This window comes from Cololabis saira, chromosome 16, assembly GCF_033807715.1.
Source record: "Cololabis saira isolate AMF1-May2022 chromosome 16, fColSai1.1, whole genome shotgun sequence".
Classification (NCBI taxonomy): domain Eukaryota; kingdom Metazoa; phylum Chordata; class Actinopteri; order Beloniformes; family Belonidae; genus Cololabis; species Cololabis saira.
In genome coordinates, this window is record NC_084602.1 from 15240367 (window position 1) to 15259636 (window position 19270).

General features: G+C 42.0%; 1 protein-coding gene across 2 annotated transcripts in view; it reads left to right on the plus strand.

Annotated features, from left to right (window-relative positions):
* pld1a (phospholipase D1a) overlaps nt 1-18814 on the plus strand; it is a 45370-nt gene extending 26556 nt beyond the window's left edge. For both annotated transcript variants that reach the window (XM_061744255.1, XM_061744254.1), the window contains exons 12-26: nt 251-332; nt 1732-1842; nt 2027-2212; nt 6789-7002; nt 7104-7232; nt 7504-7622; nt 8031-8144; nt 10705-10815; nt 11516-11604; nt 12237-12350; nt 12544-12593; nt 12728-12862; nt 13183-13336; nt 13562-13679; nt 16343-18814. In XM_061744255.1, coding sequence (XP_061600239.1) covers nt 251-332; nt 1732-1842; nt 2027-2212; nt 6789-7002; nt 7104-7232; nt 7504-7622; nt 8031-8144; nt 10705-10815; nt 11516-11604; nt 12237-12350; nt 12544-12593; nt 12728-12862; nt 13183-13336; nt 13562-13679; nt 16343-16567 — 1951 coding nt within the window. In that variant the 3' untranslated portion in view covers nt 16568-18814. The remainder of the gene's footprint in view (nt 1-250; nt 333-1731; nt 1843-2026; nt 2213-6788; nt 7003-7103; nt 7233-7503; nt 7623-8030; nt 8145-10704; nt 10816-11515; nt 11605-12236; nt 12351-12543; nt 12594-12727; nt 12863-13182; nt 13337-13561; nt 13680-16342) is intronic.
* The last annotated feature ends 456 nt before the right edge of the window (nt 18815-19270 follow it).

A 19270-nucleotide genomic window follows, 5' to 3' on the forward strand; every position in this document is an offset into this window, starting at 1 on the left:
GCCAGCTTGTGTCATGTGAGCCAGTGGCATTGTAGATGTGAGAGCTCAGGATGCCAACACGAGTGACTCTGGAGACTGAATCATTATGTAACGTCTGTTTTACTGTATATACAGATCTCTGGTGGCTCTGACTGGTGAACGTCAAGATTCCTTTATTTACTATTAATGTGCCCTTCAAAATGTTGTTCTTCATTTGCTTCTCCCTCTAAAATGTGGGTTCTGTCTGTGTTTTTTTTTATTTCCCCCCTAGGCTGAGTCCAGAAATCTTTCTGAAAAGGCCTGTTGTAGAGGGCAACAGATGGAGGCTGGACTGTATCCTCAAACGCAAAGCAGTAAGTACACTTCCATTACACAACTATAATCTGGGGAAAAAAGCAACACTGGCCAAGAACTGAACTCATGACCAGAACATATCCTTGACATGGAAATGTTTTAACCTCTCAGTAAAACACAGCTGCAAAGACAGCTTAACTTTTTTGAAATGCAAACTCATGCTTTTTTTTACCTTCTACTTTCAGTAAATCTCTCAACATAGAAGCATGTCCACAAGTAGTTGAGAGACTTTAGTTGAATCCAAAGCAGAACAACTAGACACTGAAGCCCCTCTGAATCCTCCCCAGGGACTGGAGGGGTCGGCTGAGGAGGGGAAGGTGTGCTTAGGCTGCTGCCCCTACAAATCCAATAAAGTTATGTTAATGGTTAGAACACGAAACGTGTAGCCAAGGATAATAAATACTTGAGTATAACCACCTTTTTAACGGGTAAAACACGGGTTTTCTTGAGTTTCTGCAAGCAGAAACCCAGTTGGAGCAGCAATATAAACTTACATCCTCATTTAAGCCCTGCCTCACATTATGCACATAATCAAGAGCTACTTTCAATGCATCAAACAACAGATATGCTGGGTTATTACAATTATCAAACCTCTGATTGATCCTAGTTTTATCATAGAGTAAAGCTGTGAGATTTCTCAGCTTTCATTATGGACCTTCAGCACAAGGCCCTGACAGGAACCTCTCTGGTGCGCTGGTCTTTATTTGAGAGTAAATGGAAAGAAGGTTAATAAAGTTAGTAGAGAAAAGAACAACCCTTTTCATGTCCCGAATCGCAGAGTTTGAAACCCATGTTCTGCTTGTGTCCGATGTAGCATTTACGTGTAGGTCTCATATAAGCTAAAAGTGGGCTCAGACAGGGGCCCACGTGGCCCTGCCTGTGTTTGCTCATATGGACTAGGAGTGGAAGTTTCCTGGTTGTAGGTCAGGCCTAGTAACCGTTTGACCATTTCCAGCCCAAGCCCACTCTGTACCCAAGTACCGCACTTTTAATACAGATAGGGCCTACATGAACATGCTTGATATGTCATAGAACCAGGGGTCCAGACATCGACGATGCAGTTAACGCCATCCATCATTGTCTTTGGCAAACTCTGCTAGTTTTTCTGCTATAAATGCCCTCATCAAGGCTAAAACAGAAACTCCTCACTACAATTTTCAGGCTTTTTTTTAATTTTTAGCACATACATTTGTGCAGATTCTGTCAAGGTTTTGGAGGTGCAACATACAATTGTGGAGGTGATTGACTCAATTTCCTTGCATTTCAGTGTTTCCTCTTGCTTGAACAAATTAAATCATTAGCAGTACTAAGGGAAAGATAGATATCAGTAAGGATTTAGAATCGACTTATAACAGTGGCAGTGAAAATATAATGTACTCATGTCCTCTCTGTCCGCAGCAACAGGGAGTGCGAATCTTTGTAATGTTGTACAAGGAGGTGGAGCTGGCCCTCGGCATCAATTCAGGATACAGCAAAAGGACACTCATGCATCTGCACCCCAACATCAAGGTATGCGTTGTGAATACGTCGGACATCCACCTACGTTGTCAAGCCCACATCTCACAAATTAATCACTGTCATAGCTAAACAACAGATTGACAAATAATGCAAAATTATTCAATTTTCCACATATTTTTTATACCCAGATGTCTAAATGTGTGCTCTTTTTCCTTGTTGTATAATTGTTTTCCAGGTGATGCGTCATCCGGACCACGTGTCCTCCTCCGTGTATCTGTGGGCACATCATGAGAAAATCGTGGTTATCGACCAATCAGTGGCCTTTGTGGGCGGGATCGACCTTGCATATGGTCGCTGGGACGACAGAGAGCATCGGCTGACGGATGTTGGCAGCGTGACTCGCTCAGTGGCTCTTGAGCAGGTCAGAAACTGAATAAACAGTCCTAATTCAACTTTGTGTTTATTTAATGTGATGATGTAGGGTTTCTGCTGGTTTCTGCCTATTGTTTTGGCTTCTTTGTCCAGGGACTTCAATCTCTCCTTTTTCTCTCTGGTTATGTCCTCCCTGATAGTTCCAGCTGCTTACATGTCGGAATATTGTCCTGCCTTTCTTTCCATCATTGCCGGTCTATCATCATTTTGTCCAGGGCTGGTTCCTGGTATAAATGCTCTTAAATAAATAGAGATTTGTTGATAATGCATTTGTCCGTCTATATTATGGTCTGTTCTTTCAGTTGTACGCAGTGTGATATTTGGTGTTTGTGCTATGAGTGTTGCTGAGGCCACAAACAAAATCTCCTTTAGAGCCACCAAAATCGTAGAACCAGCCCTGATTCTGTCCATTTTGCTTCCTTCTATTTTTTTTCTCCATCTTGCTTTCCTGTGGTTAGGGTTAAAAGAAAACTGTTTGGCTTCTACAACAGGGAAAATGGGTAAAAAAAAGGCACTGATACTAAACTGACACTAAGCACTTTCAATTAATTATATATAGTGAATTATGCAGTTTGTTGACTGGACATTTATACAAATCAGCTTATATTTAATGAGGTCATATTTCATTTGCATAAATCAGTGAAGAATTTCAGTATACATATGATATAAAAATAATTGTTTCAAAGAAGTTTATTGACTGGAAAATTGTTTCCAGCAAATACTTAGGCCACAGTCTAAGTATTTGCTGGTTAATAAGGCCACAGTCCTTTTTTATACTCCTTCATTGCTGCATATTTTATCATCTGATAAATTGTTTTTATCACTCTCATAGAAGACTTTTACAGGAGGGTTTTGTTCAGCTTGCGTTGAAAAAATAATTGATCGTACTCCTAAAATCATAAAAGGGACACTTAATTTAATGATGTGATGGCATATATGCAATTGGCGATCGTGCTGAGGCATTACACAGTATAATCTGGCTAATGTGGGAGTGTCTTGAAGCTCTTCCAGCTGTGCCAGAGAGCAGGGATAGTGCCATATAAAACCACAGACTGGAGCGCTCACACTAGTCAAACAACGCACATTTTAATGATCAATCGCACTTGGACACTGGATGGATTGCGTCATGCAAGTGAAACTAAGTCAACATTTGAAGCTGCTGAGGTGCTGTACCTGGATGACCTAACTGGCACACCGATAACCTTGCCAGGTGCATTTGACCCAGAAAAAAAGCTTCTCAGTCATTAATGTCAAACAGTCATTTACAAACAGCAACTGCTTACTGACTCAAGATAAAAACAGTGCAGGAAAAAGTCCAGCAAGGACAGTGCTCGAACACTGTTCCCCAGTCAGGAGGAATACCGGATTGGATGTACAGGACTGTCTCAGAAAATTAGAATATTGTGATAAAGTTCTTTATTTTCTGTAATGCAATTTAAAAAAAACAAAAATGTCATACATTCTGGAGTCATTACAAATCAACTGAAATATTGCAAGCCTTTTATTATTTTAATATTGCTGATTATGGTTTACAGTTTAAGATTAAGATTCCCAGAATATTCAATTTTTTGAGATAGGATATTTGAGTTTTCTTAAGCTGTAAACCATGATCAGCAATATTAATATAATAAAAGGCTTGCAATATTTCAGTTGATTTGTAATGAATCCAGAATGTATGACATTTTTGCATTACAGAAAATAAAGGACTTTACCATAATATTCTAATTTTCTGAGACAGTCCTGTAGATGTTTGTCCTGGTTGTGGAACACACTACCTCACTTTGTGCTCGTTCAGTGTGTCATGGCTACGAAAAAGGTCTCTCTTACCGCTTCACCACACTTGAGTGCCCCAAGGCACAGTGCTAGGGCCCCTTCTCCTGGCCATGTACGCCACCTCGCTACGTCTGAAGATTATCCCCTTGTAGGGTTTTCCTATCACTGCTGCAGTTCCACCTGCAGCTCCTCCCTGACGACCCCACCGTGTTGGTGTGGATTTCAGTTTAACTCTGATATAGTGGCTCTGTTGATTGTGCAAACAAACCATAGCTCTCAACATCAACAGTGGCTCCCTGTTTCCAGCCCAAACCAAGGTGGCTAAGAACCTGGATGTCACGCTTGATGACCAGCTGTCTTTCCCTCAACATGTTGCCTCTGGAATGGTCGGCCCACATTGCATTATTCATTATAAGAAAAATCAGACTGCATTTCACTCAGCAGGATACGCAGCTCTTGATGCAGGCCATGTTTACCTCTTGTTTCAACTTATGTGACGCCCTTCTAGTGGGTCTCCCATCTTGTGCAGTAAAAATCCCTCCAGATGGTCCAGGGCGTGGTAGTGGATCTGGTTTTCGGTCAGCCTGAAGGGACACATGTTACCCCATTTTTGGATCTGATTTTCAGTCACTTATAGCCTACTTCCTTACAGATTGATGGCTACTTTCAAACCAATGTAACCAAAAGGCCAAACAACGTTGCCTAGCAGCCAGCGCTGCCCCCTTAGACACAGCAATCCAGACTGTTTTCATTTTCCAACAATGAAACAACATACAGAATGCAACTAGAGCAGGAGCCCAACTTCTTCTGAGCACATCTCCTCCACTAACACATCCACCTGTACGTCTCTCGTAACAGACACTTGACTTGATCTTCTCCGATCGCTCGTCACCTGTATCCACGTGTACAGTTTTCTCTATATTACTCTCTACTCTACTCCCCTTTTTATCGTACTGTCTCTTAAGACTTTCACCTAGCTCTCTCACATTCTGGCTGTCTGTAGTGGCACTTAAGCTTTCCCACTTACGGCTCCTCTATGATGTAGCTTGCCTATCATCACTGTCTAAGTCACTTTCGACAAATAACTTATTGTAATGTTATATATTATTTTATTGACTGAACATTGAAATATCATCCGTCAACCGTTCTGAGGGATACATCTTAAATCTCCTTCTGCCCACGATCTTTGTGCCTTAAATGAAAAGACAACAGACTCCTATTCTTTTGAGTCGAGCATTGTATTTGTTACCACATGCAGAGAATAATTACAGAATCAGCGCTGAGGCTTCAGTCTCGCTCCCACTGAACAGGAAGGAAAGAGTGAAGCCCCGAACTACAGAAAACACTGCCTTTTCACTCTTTGGTCCCACCTACGCAGAGGGAGACCCTTCCTCGTTTTGTATCAGTAGATAACATATGTGCAGCTTAACTGTTAGAGACAAACGTTTTAATGGGTGTGGTGTATCTTATGTGTGTGCAAGCTGCAGCAGAAACCTCAAACTATTTCTATACATTATAATAACAGCTATTATGGTTATCCATCCATCTAACCATCCATCCATCCATTTTCTATACCCATTGTGTCCTTTGCAGGGTGACGGGGGTCTGCTGGAGCCCCGGGGTTCACCTGGACAGGTCACCAGTCTATCGCAGGGCCACATATAGAAACAACAAGGCACACTCACACCTACGGGCAATTTATTAGTTTAGTTTATTTAGCACATAACATTAAAAAAAAGAACATTACACAAGTAAGTTCAGTTAAAAGAAACTGTGCAGGGAGGAGCGAGCAAGCCAGTAGGCTTATGAGGAGCCCCCACCTAATAACATTTAACAAAATCCTTATGAGGATATAAAATCATAAAAATAAAAATAAATCATAAAAATTGAATGAAAATAAAATAATAAAAAAAATAATAATAATAAAAAAAAAAAAGATAAAAAAAAATTACTGTACACATGATCATGAAAATATGAGTATTAAGCTGAACAAATGGCAACACAGAATATGAAGTGCAAAAGAACATTAAGAGCTTTCTTGACTACATTTTTGAATTAAATGCTCTCTTGAGCGACTTTTGAACATGGATAGGGACCTACAATGTTTTGCAATATGGTACCAACTATTCCAGATTTTGACACCTCTAAATCTAAACAAAAATTGGCTTCTTGATTCCAGACATTTAGGCGGATGTAGGGCTAGGGCCTGCCGAGTTGAGTCGGAATGAATTTGGGAGTTAGTGGCAAAGTATGAACTAAAGTGCTCAGGAACATTTCCTTCTGAGGAAAATATTTTGTAAAGAAAAATGCATATTTGGTAACTGTTGATGTCATAAATAGTAAGAATCTTTAGATTTTTAAATAAGGGAGCAGCACGGGCAATTTATAATCATCAATTAACCTAGTATGCATGTTTTTGGACTGTGGGAGGAAGCTGGAGTACCCGGAGGAAACCCACGCAAGCATAGGGAGAACATGCAAACTCCATACAGAAAGACTCCCCCCGGGCCAGGGAGTCGAACCGGGAACCTTCTTGCTGTGAGACAACAGTGCTAAGCACTAAGCCACCGTGCTGCCCCGCTATCATGGTTAATATACCTTAGGCATATTAAGCGACTTATACAATCAAATAAGAAAGCTTCTATAAAATCACAATTATAACAGAACTGTTTCAACAGTGTCCTAAGTCCAATTTACCGCATTATTAGTTATGGCTGTAATGCCAACGAGGCATAACCAGTATTAATGCTGCAAGACTTTTATGTTGTCTCTTGTTGTTTTGATGTTCCCAGGCTGGCTACTCCAATACTCCATCTAGTAAAGGTGTGTCCGTGGCTGATGGCGTCTCTCAGAGCAACGGACGAGGGGCGCAGCCCGCCGACCCCGTGGAGCTGCCGAAGCTGAAGGGAGTGGGCCGCAACAGGATGGCCCGCTTCAGCATGTACATACAGCGGCACAAGCACACTCTGCAGCACGTGGACAGCGTCAGCAGCGTTGACAGTGCAGGTGTCTGAAGCCAAAAGAGATTAAATCGAGCCGTTTTTGTGTCGCACCTTTCAAAAGCTGGGCTTCTACTAAAAGATTTATGTTCTTCGCATGGTGTGCAGGGAGCGGTTCTGTCCAAAGCCTTAAGACCGGTGTTGGTGAGTTACAAGGAAACACCCGCTTCTGGCACGGGAAGGACTACTGCAACTTCGTCTACAGGGACTGGATCCAGCTGGAGAAGCCTTTTGATGGTCCGGTACACAAATGCACAAATGCACATTCTGTCATTTTGAGGGCATGTTGTTGGAAGTCCCAGCCTCCTTTAAATTGTTAATTTTAAACCAGTGTGGTACAATAACTGCACGTAGTCACCTGATAACGTCGTATAAATCAAAACCATAAAACACTTGTTCCACATTCTTTCCCCTAACTCTGCAATCCCACGCCTTTTATCTGTTTTTACATTCCTTCACATCTACGTCTTTATTGATGGCTTCTTGGATGTGTTTCTGGTCTTTGTAGACTTTATCGACAGGTACACCACTCCCAGAATGCCTTGGCATGACATTGCCTCAGTGGTTCACGGAAGAGCTGCCCGGGATGTGGCGAGGCACTTCATTCAGCGCTGGAACTTTACAAAGGCAATACAATTTATTTTTCACTATACACTGCTAACAAAGAAATGGGGCTATAAAGCAGTTAAAACCTAAAACTTAACTCATTCCACCTGAATATTTCAATTTTTTTTTCAGTTAACTACTTTAGAACTACCGCTTGGAAATAATTAAAAGTCGATAGTTGTAGGGACTGAGGGGCAGAGGATTTACTGGCGGAAATATTGAGGGGTAATATAAACATGAACCTGGCAAGACCGTAGGGAATATTGGACTCAAAGACTGGAAAAAAATAGCTCATTCCCCATGCTGCTACTTTCCAGGCTACAAACTTTTTCCTTCACTTAACCTGTTTTTCCTTTTTCTTAATCCTTCTCGCTCCAACTCTGAATTCACCCTCTCTTAGCCTCAATTTTTCAACCATTTCTCATGCAGATCATGAAGCCAAAGTATCGGTCGCTGTCGTATCCATTCCTGCTGCCCAAGTCTCACTCCACTGCAGATGAGCTCAAACACCAAGTCCCCGGTTGCGTTAATGCCAAAGTCCAGGTAAGGGAGCCTGTCATGCAGCTTTGTCTCAAAACGGAAAGGATTGCAAAAGTTTATCTTTGTGAAAACATGAAAACAAAATACCAACCATGCGCTGAACTCCCACTATCCTCCACTTTCCACAACTTCGAACCTTGCTGGAAGCAAATGAAAGAGAGTTCATGCAAACCCTCCCTGTGGGCCCAAAAGTTATATAACCACAACTGGCTTCCTGCATGTGGTTGAGGCTTTTAGCCAGAAGGCAGCAACCTCTGAACAAAAATGCGTGCCTAAAAAAAAAAAAAAAAAAAGGGCATGGAGATGGCATCACAAGTCCTGTCTGTTTTGGTTTCAAGTTCCTTTGTCTCATGGTTTGAGGTTGTAGATGATTCTGTGGGATTCTGTACACCAGTGTCCAGCTTCTCATTTCTAATCTGTTGAAACTGTCTGACTTGAAACTGCATTACATCATAAACAGTGTCAGCATTGTACAAGTTTGTACATTGAAAGTACAGTATCATGGTCTTCTGTTAGTTTATAACTATTAAAGTATAGTTACTGTAGTGGCTTTTGGCTGCCAGCTGTTACAGCAGGCACCTGCTGTATCTGACTCCTCCTGTGAGTGCTGAGCTCAAGGGCGGGCAGACCCACGTCCTTGATTTTGTCCTCACAAGGGATGATGGACTTGTTGATCTTCTATCTTCATATGTCTCCTGTTCAATCTCTCTTCATTTGACCCCCAGCCCAGGAGCGGTTTGTCTTGGTACACTCTAAAAAGGGCGTATAACCCCCCCCTTGGCTCGGGCATGCAAACCTCTCAGTTCCAGTAAGTTGCCGATTCAAGGATGTGTTACTGGAGTGGCTCGCTGTCAAGTGTGAATTGGCAAGGATGAGAAGCAAAACCTCTAAATCTAAGGCCATGGTTCTCAGCTGTAAAGGGTGGAATGTCCTCTCAGGCTGGGGCTGAGGGGGGATGACATTTTGCTTCAAATGGAGTAGCTACAGCAGGGGTCGGCAAGTAAGTTTGGCCTCGGGGAAATTTTTTCGGAGCAACTGAACGGTGGGCCAGAACATCACATCAATCAGGCGAAACATGTTTTTTTTTCTGCTAAACAAAACTTTTTTCCCCTTATCTATAGGCTATTGGTATTATTATACTATTATATCTTGTACAAAAAAGTAATTTAAGAAAGTCATTAGTTTAAATAAAGTAACTTGAATTTGCTACAGACTGTTATTAGTGTGTTATTACTGCTTTAGCGCTACTCTGTGGCTGCGTTATGAAACCGCTTATAAGTAATTTGGTGATAATAATATTATTTTCTGTCAAGCTACTAACAAATGCAGTCCTTCTTTAAAATACACAGAACGACATTAAACACATGAAAAACCCATGACGCACCTATGAACAGTAGCACAGGGGACAGTCAGCACACGGAGCAGCAGCTCTGTGTCTGCTGAAGCCAGTGAGAGGATATGCAAATGAGGCGGATTTTCCGACGTATTTTTACACATATAATGGACGTTTTACCATTTAAAAGACCAACAGCAAAACTCAAGATAGGTTATCAGTTGTATTTTTCACAGTTTAAACCACAACAAATCACTTGACACATACGTCTTACCATTTCAACAGCTTCAGGAGTTTTGCCGGGAGTCTGTGCCTACGTCACTCCCGAATATTTGTGTGCACCTCTAATTAAGGCCCCCCTATGCTACAGGTGACAGGTGACAAATTGTGTGCGTCCGGAATCATGAAGATCCTACTTTTATTTTATTTTATCTTTTCTAAATAAAGGCTTTGAATTCGCTATGAAATTGTCGTTTTTGTGATAGTAAATAATTAAAAAAAAAAAAAAAAAAAATTATAAAAAAAAAAAAAATTATTTATCAAATTTTCAATGTCATCTGGCGGGCCAGATATTATTGGAGACCCGCGGGCCGCCAGTTGCCGACCACTGAGCTACAGTATAAGTATCTCATGATACTTGTGCTTGAGGGCAGAACGGAACACTAGAGTCACAGATGGATCGCTGTGGCGTATGCAGTAATGTGGACTACGTACATGTCTGTGAGTGTTCAGCCGAAAGATAAGACCCGTTCTCCCTATGTGTTTCTCACCTTTGGTCGTAAAGTGTGGGTTGTGACTGAGAGAATGAGATTCGAGATGCGAGAAATCCGTCGCTGCTCCTGCACATCGATGCAAGCAGGTGGAGGTGGTTTCAGCACCTGGTTAGGACACCTCCGTAGGACAGTCTTCTGGGTATTTCCACCTCGACGAGGCCCTAGGGAAGCTCTAGGACTTGCTGAACCTGGGAATGCCCCTGGTGAAACTGAAGTCTGTGACTAGCTTCTCTGCTTATGCTGCGGTCGCTAACCAACCCAAACACGGGTAAACGGAAGTCCACGGTGGCTGAGTTGGAAATCCTTATTTATTCACCTGCGTTTTGTTTGTAGTCAACATTTTAAATAAAACATGCCACGGATGCATCCGTATTCATGAGGAAATTTCAGGTTGAAATGGGTTGCTGTTGCCTGTTTTAAGATGTATCATAATAACTCCATGTGCTTCTTTTAAAAGGCATTGCGGTCAGCATCAGACTGGTCAGCAGGCATAAAATACCACGAGGAGTCCATCCACAATGCCTACATCCAGGTCATCGCCAAGAGCAAGCACTTCATCTACATCGAGGTAAAACCAACAGTGAGGTCAAGGTTTAAAAACCAAAGGAAAGCAATGGCACATGAATCAGCGCAGGGTTTACTCAGCCTGCCTGTTTGGCAGTAAGTGAGAGATTCAAAGTGCAAAGTGCAGCACCTTCAACACATTCTCTGTCGCAAACTGAGCCAAATCTCAGACACATAACCAGCAATTTGGTCCAAATAATAGGTCTCCAAAAAGTGTCAGAGCTGAATTACAGAGCCATTGTTGACTTTTTAAACACAGCGGTGCACATCAGACTGAACTCTGACGTCACTGCAGCCCTGTTAAAACAGGAGCAGGTCCCGGAGGTGCAGAATCACCCCTCTGCAGTCACAACAGCCCGGGACGCGGGGATCCGTTGAGGAAAAGTGAAGATCTTGTTCTCACGTTGTTCTGCCTGCCGCTGCCGGGCACCAGCGCGCTTCACTTTGAGCTTTGCTGTCAGCCAGGTTCTTATGATCACCGTAACGGTGTTGTCACCGACAGAGCAGCACAGCAATCAATCAGAGGACCAATTATGTAATCAACTGTTAGACAAAGGAAAGCTTTTCGGAGCTCAATTAGTAAAGTTTTTAACTCAAATGCTTCTGTCATTCAAAGCAACTCTCATTTGCATCACTCCACAACAAAGGTTCATATCTATTTTAATATGATGACTGGTGTCTTTGTCCTCTTATTTCTTCCTTAGAATCAGTTTTTCATCAGTTGTGCTGAAAACAAGATGGTCTACAACAAGATAGGAGACGCCATCATTGAAAGGATCATCAGGGCCCACAAGTAATATCTTTTAACTCAAGTCATTTGTGTGTGTAAAAGAAAAAAAAGCACTATAAAATAACAGCATATGTGAAATAACATGTATTGATTTCTAAATGTTCGTCCATCTTTTCCAGCATGTAATTCCAATTATTTATTTCAGCCGGCGTTGTGTCTGTAACAAAGCACTGCTGGCAGTGCCGGTAGTGTGCAGATGAATCGTGTACATCTTTGTCCCACTAGAAGTGTATTTTATCGTTTCACCCCTGGTCCCACCAGGACTGATGGGGGGCTGACATGAGCTCTCTCATGATACGATGCTCGTATTCAGCCAGATGTGGCAACGCTACATGGAGTGATTTTGTTCATACATACATATTTTATTTAGAGATACATTGTTCGTGTGTGTAGCTTTGGTTATCTGATGGATTTGCTTTGGTTAACAGTGTCTATTTGTAACAGTCAAGAGGAAATAGTCTTATAAAGGGTATAAATAACAAGCAGTAGTCAATTCCGGAGAGTCATTCTGTGTCTTCTGCACGTCTTCCTTCTGTTTTAAGCAGTCTGTGAAGTCAACTTCTGTTTTCTTCTGCTTTCCTTCTCGTCACACTCAGACTACTTTATGTACTCTAAATGTGTACGTCTGCTTCCAGGGAGGGTAAGAAGTACCGCGTGTACGTGGTCACACCTCTGCTTCCTGGTTTCGAGGGAGACATCACTACAGGCGGCGGGAACGCCATCCAGGCTGTCATGCACTTCAACTACAGGTACAATGCTGGTAACTCACATTAAACCATATTTGGTGTCCAAAGAGGAAGAGGGAAGGGAAATGAGAAAGCACATGAGGAAGTGTCCTCACAAACTGAATGCATTTTATTCTTTCAAGCTGACTTTAAGTGTCAGATGCGTTAGTGCAACCCTTGATGCACTTTGTGATGAGTTTTAAATGTGTTTCCCCAGGACCATGATCAGAGGAGAATATTCCATCATTTCTCAGCTTAAAAAAGAAAGTAAGTTCTAAATTTAATATAAATTTAAGTATCTGGCCAGTTGAAGTTAGGGTCAGATTTTGATAAGCGTCATTATTTTTATTTAATCAGTGTTTTCTCTTCTCTCCTCCCCTGGCCTCTTACTCATCTCCCAGTGGATGACCAGTGGATGAACTACATCTCCTTCGCGGGGCTTCGGACTCATGCCGAGTTGGAGGGACGTTTGGTCACAGAGCTCATCTACGTCCACAGCAAGATGCTCATCGCTGATGACAACACGGTCATCATTGGTTTGTCCTTATTTTCTGCCTCTTTTCCCTCTCGTGCCGTCGTCGCCAGCTGCTGCTCGGTACGCAGCTCTCTAGTGCCCCCTGCTGGCCAAAAGAGTGAACCAAAGATGACAACGACTTTGTTGATTTGGTTTTAGACATTTTTGTCCAAAATAGACATTCTGGTGAAAGATGTAAGGATAATTGTCCACATAAGTTAATATTTTTTTTTTTTTTGTAATGTCATACCTTCTGCATGCGCACAAAAATTAAGTAAATGCATGAAATTTAAGTTCCATCTGGCATAATGAGTGATTTTTTTTTTCCGCCTCTTTTTTCAGGTTCTGCTAACATCAATGACAGAAGCATGCTGGGTAAACGTGACAGTGAGGTGGCTGTGATTGTTGAAGACTCTGAAAAGGTTGCCTCGGTGATGGATGGACAGCACTATGAAGCCGGACCCTACGCGCTTCAGCTGCGCCTCGAATGTTTCCGGTGCGGTTTCTCGCTTGTTGATGTTCATAACTCAGGATTTGTTTTTAAAATGTTTGAAAAACTGAATATTTCAAGCTTTAGGGTCCTTGTGACCCTAAATAGGAAGGAGTGGGTGTAGGTGGATGATGGATGGGTCATAAATCACCCCTGTCAAGAAATGCTGCATGATAATTTTGGAAAATCGGCTCCATTTGGTTATGTTTTACTGTTCATTTCCACTGACAGGACTATACTCGGAGGCCACGCAGACACCAGCATTGACCTGTCTGACCCCATCAGTGACCGTTTCTACAAAGAGGTGTGGATGACTACAGCTGGACGCAACGCTACCATTTACGAGAAGGTAGGTGCCTTTGATGCCTGTTTAACGACGTACAGTACGCTGTGCTTTAACTAGGCCTGCTCAGTTATGCTGTTGCTTATAATCACGGATATTCTGGTCAGCTTTCAGGTCAGTTAATCAACGTAATTTATTACTCAATGATTTTTATAACATTGCACATTAAACTTGTACCAAGGGATTGGTCTGCAGACACATGACTTTAGTTTTGCTTCTCATGTACTGATATGTTTTAAAGGGACACCAAGATGTATTTCCATGGGAAAATATGAATTTAATTTCATTTGGAGGAATATTTGCCCATTTTTACTCAGCTTCTCTGCCTATTATGGTCTCCGCCGTCAGCAATGTCGGACTCTGATCCTCTGAAACTCTGATTTTCCCTCGTTACAACTACATTTGCTTCACTTTTATGTCACACACCAACAACAAAGATCAATGAGGGCAATAAGATCAAGCTAACTCACAGAGCTAACGCAGACATCACGGCGGAGGGGACGGGAAAATCCAAGAAAGTATTGATTGGAGGCGAAAGGAAGAGAAAACAAGCGAGCGGCCAAGAAAATGACTGAAGGGAAGGAAATCTCAAACAGTGTCTTTAAAAAGGACTCACACCTACGGCGGGGACCCCTGAGCTAAATAAGGCACCGGTTCCTTCGTGTCTCTTTGATCCCCATTCCTCACAGATATTAATGAAATGTCTGTGACACGCTTTGTTGTAAATATCCCTAACCTGCAGTACAAGATGTACTTTATAAATGTGTTTGTACATGTCTGTTAAGAGCAGCTGTTTCTTTGTTTGTTTTTTAAGGGTAGAGCCACCCATCCTGCTTTATTCCAGCCCCTCTTCCTCAGTGTGTACCTTTTAAAAAATAGAAAATAAAAATCTATCATAGAGTTTTGCATTACCAAACCATGAAGACTCAGCTAATGCAAAGATGAAGGGAAACGATGCTGGCACAATACTCTCCTAACTGTCTGTGATGTCACATCCATTTTCTTTACCCTTTTAACGCTGTAAAGGGTGACGGGGGTCTGCTGGACCCTATCCCCGCTCATTACAGGGAACACCCTGGACAGGTCGCCTGTGATGTCACAATGCCTAACAAATATGAACGAATTGCTGCAAAACACGTTTTCAGTCTTAGGACCCTCAAGTAAAGTGACAGGGTCGTGTTATGTTGAATTCATTTTTTGAGATTTGGTAGTTGCTTTAGACGAAAGATACAAATTTATGTTCTAAAGCACCAAAAACTCTTATTTTATCAATATGTCCCCTTCAAAGCAGCACAAAAGAGTTTAAATCATCACTTTGAAGGATCTAGTGCTTCGGTCTCCTGTCACGGCTATCCGTGAACAGCAGCCAAAATATCCGTTTATCTCTTTACGGCACCATGTCACACCTGTACAACAGTGAAACTAGCTTGCAGTTACATTGGACATCATGACAGAGGTGAACTACGAGACTCGAAAAGTAATGACAGAAGAGAACTAGAGAGTGACTGAGCATGATGCCAAACAGGGATAAATCAGATGGTGTTGGAACAGCGACTTAACCTCCTGACCTGTAGGGGGACCATTTGAGCTCAACATTGTTAATGTTCCTTTAGGCGCGTTTCCTCTAGCAGATTTCAGGGTAAATCTGCCACACAGGAACCTATGACTTAAAGGAGCTTGAGGCAAGAATAAGAAATGAGACTCATTAGCGCCACGACGACCGTCGGGGTTCCTGCAGCCAACAGCGAAGCCGGCACAGGAGAACGCACATGCAGCGTCATGTGACGTCACATCCGCAGGACAGCGCGGGAAATTCGGGCCCGGAATTGCAGCACATTTTGCAGCACACAGCCTGTTCAAGGCAACGGAGAGATACACTAGAGGACTCATTCTTTTTGGTTTGGAACGCTTCATCTGACATTATTACAAGAAAACTTAAAACGTATACGCATTTTTTTCATAAATCCTGCCTCAAGCTCCTTTAAAAAATAGCGCTGTAATGTGCATTTTGTGCATTTCACAAGCGGCCAGCAGAAGAATGAAGAGAAGAACAAACATGTGAACAAACAGTTGCAACTTGCTTTAAAAAAAAACCAACACCATGGTCATAGCGATTGAGATTAAAAGACCCCCCCCCGCCGGACTTTTATATTGGTGTAACATGACAGCAAGACATGAACCATCTCATCGGCCCCCATCCATCGTTTTTTCTGACCCTAACTGCATTAAATGTACTCTTAGCAAAATATCTCTGATCCAAATACTTAACCGATTTGTGGTCACATGATTTAAGTTGACGTGATAGGGCTGAACGTAATTTCCTGCTTTTAGGACACCCAATCAGCAGAGACCACCCACCAGGTAGCCCCTTTCCTACTACAGGGACGTTTTTTGGCCCTGTAAAGGTTCCTGGGTAATGGAAACAAGTGCAAACAGCCCGGCCCCAAAATATCGACCGGGAACTCGCGCTAGTGGTGATCCTTGAAGCTGAAACAAAGTTCCTGGATGATGGACGTAGCTCATTACTGTGTATATCTGGGCAAAGTAACATGGCAGCCTGTCATATAATGAAGAATTCTTACAGTGTCACACCCATTAGCAGACCAATTTACGTATTTATTTACATCTTCAGATGCTCACTAACATAATAATTGTGTGTTTGGGTGCAGGTATTCCGTTGCCTCCCGTCATCCCTGGTGAGGAACATGTCGGAGCTGGAGCAGTACCAGTCCACACGAGGTTTAGCCCACACTGACCAGGCCCGTGCTCAAGAGGAACTGCGCAAAATCCGAGGCTTCCTCGTCCAGTTTCCTCTGGACTTCCTGTCTGAGCATAACCTCATGCCTTCAGTTGGAACGAAGGAGGCCATGGTCCCGACTGAGATCTGGACATAAGGGATCTGAATCCCCTGACACCCCCCCACCACCACCATGAACTCACGGGTGTGAAATAGAGGATGTCAGGTGTCTTGACTTGGATGAATGTTTTTATTGTTGGAGCTCTAAGAAAGCACTTTTAATGACCATAAACCAGACATGACAGTCAGGCTTGCTGTCCTCGGTTAGCTTTACGCGGCTGCTGCGTATTGACCAATCCTTCTTTCGGTCGATACTGAAAAACACTAAACTGTTAACAGTACGACTCTGTTAGGGTGAAGCTTTTGGAGGTACAGTACAGAGGATACGGCACAGCAGCAAAAATAACTATTGTGACTGCTTTCACACTGAGGAAAACTCTGGGTTTCGGGAATTAACTTCACATCTGGATTCCAAGGTGTCGAGGCACTTCAACCGTGGAAAGACAAAGTATTTCTAAGGGACCAGCATAGGGAAGCAGAAACTTCTTCTTTTTTTTTTTTTACGTCAACAATTATTTGCCTCTGTTGGAGATACAACTAATATATTAGAGATGGTGATGCATGTGATTTGTTTGCTTCTGGTACCTGTCCCATTTACAGCCATTTCCATGGTACAGAATGTACAGTGACTCATGCAGGAACAACTACTTAAAACAACCAATATAGATGCATAATTTTGACAAAGAACCTGGATCAACATTTGTTTTATTTTTTTTACAATTTTTTTTACTTTAAGACCAACAACAGTCATTCGGATGTGTTCCTTATCCACTGCAAGCCATTTAGTTTGACTCTCTTTGATAGTATTTTGCTTTTTTCCCCGCCTACGTCGCATGCTTCGCTTATCTCATCGGTGGTATAACTATCCAGTGGTGTTCAGAGGCAGTTTCTTCTGCTTCCGCTGGTTGAATCCAGAGGAACGAGTATTGAAGAGGAAAATAATTAGAATGGCTGCTCAGTGTAGTTTTTATGCATATATATTCAGAAGTCTGTAAATTGAAACACGCTTGCTCTTCACTGTGGCATCACAAGCAAAAAAGCAGTTTGACTCATCCAGCAGTGAGTACGTGTGTTTAAATCTTGTTAAGTTGCCATGATGCATGCAAAGACTGCACCTTCATTTTTTTTTGTTGAAATAGATACATATTTCTTTGTGAGATTTTAATATTCTGTACAGCTGCAATCAAAGAGAATCAACTGAACCCAGCTTGTCGTTGTGTTTTTGGTGAGGGAGCTGGACGAGACAATCACGTCTGACCAAGTTGTTTCCTCTCTGCTCAGCAGATGGTGCTAGCTTCTCAAAAGTACAGTCTGACTACAAACAAGCGACAGTTGGATAGAAGATCTGCGCGTCCTCCCTGCTGCTTTTCTTAGGCATTTTAATTAAGTGTAAGATGGTTTTTGAGAAAAGTATACAGAGAATGAAATCAGTATCCTCCATGAAGCATGCGGCTCTTCGCAGAGGCAGAGCTTTCATGCTCTGAATACTTTCTTGACAGTTCCATCTAGGTTCCTTTTTCCATTGTTATTAAAGTCACTCACCTATAGATGTGCATGTATGATTATGGTGATGTGTTTTTAGATGTTTGTCACACTATTTTGTTCGAAAATGAACTTCCCCTGAATGTGAAACCACACAACCACTTCATTAGAAAGGCCCAATGCTGCTATGACAAAGGACCTGCCAAAGGTCCTCACGGTGACGAGTAAAACATTAAAGTCTGGTGCTGAAGGTGATGTCAGACAGCATTTAAATCAGTTAAATTAATTGGCTCATTTGGCAAAGAAAGGCTTTAAACCTTATTTCTGTGTTTAAGAATCACTTCCATATACTTGGAAGATGCAGGCTGTGGGATGTTGCATGGGTCTGACTGAAAATCATTTAGATTTCTTAAATAGGACTAGGACATTTTAATGAAGTGGTAATGACTGCAAATGATAGGCTATACTCTGTTTTTACAAATTCTTTTTATTGACTTTGGCAACATTACCCATGATGTTTACCCTATATTTGTTCGTGCATTATTTATGGAATAAAAAACATTTAACATTCTTTTTAAATGTTTTGAACTAATAACAATGTTGTAACGATAGTTGTGAAATTGTAATTTAACTTCTGTTTCTTTTCATAACCACCATGCACTTTCTGTAAACACTCTGTCCGCTTTGGTTTCTTTTTAAGCACAATACCTTATTTTTGTACAGTTGAAAGCAAATTCTCATTTCCATCTGTTCATTTAACAAAGTGTAACTTAAATGGCTTACAAGTAAAATTGTCGTTAAAGTGTTTGTTCCTTTTCTCTCGTGAAAACAATGAAGTTTTGTGCAAAACATTGTAATAGATTACCTTGGTATGTCACAGGTAAAGCTCATGCAGGAGGTGGTTTTACCCCAGATGACTGAGTGATGAATCAACATATGAACTTCAAGCAAGTTCTCAGTAAGAAAGTTGCGTCTTTGCCAGAAGCAGGTGCAGAACTGAGAAGAGTGCCGGAGCTTCGTGCCAGAGCTTCATCGCCATTTTGTCCAGTTTTCACCACCACCTCAGCTCCCGCGTCCGGCTGCTGCCTGCTCAGCTGGATTTGTGGTTTTACCAGAACATTTTGAGATTGCATACGAATCATGCAGTAATCGGCTCATTCAAAAGCCTGTCTCTCACCACGTCTTGTCCTTTCTGGAATTATAGTTAAAAAAGATGAATTATTTTAAATAAACGTGCTTTTCGACTTCTAAGATTTCT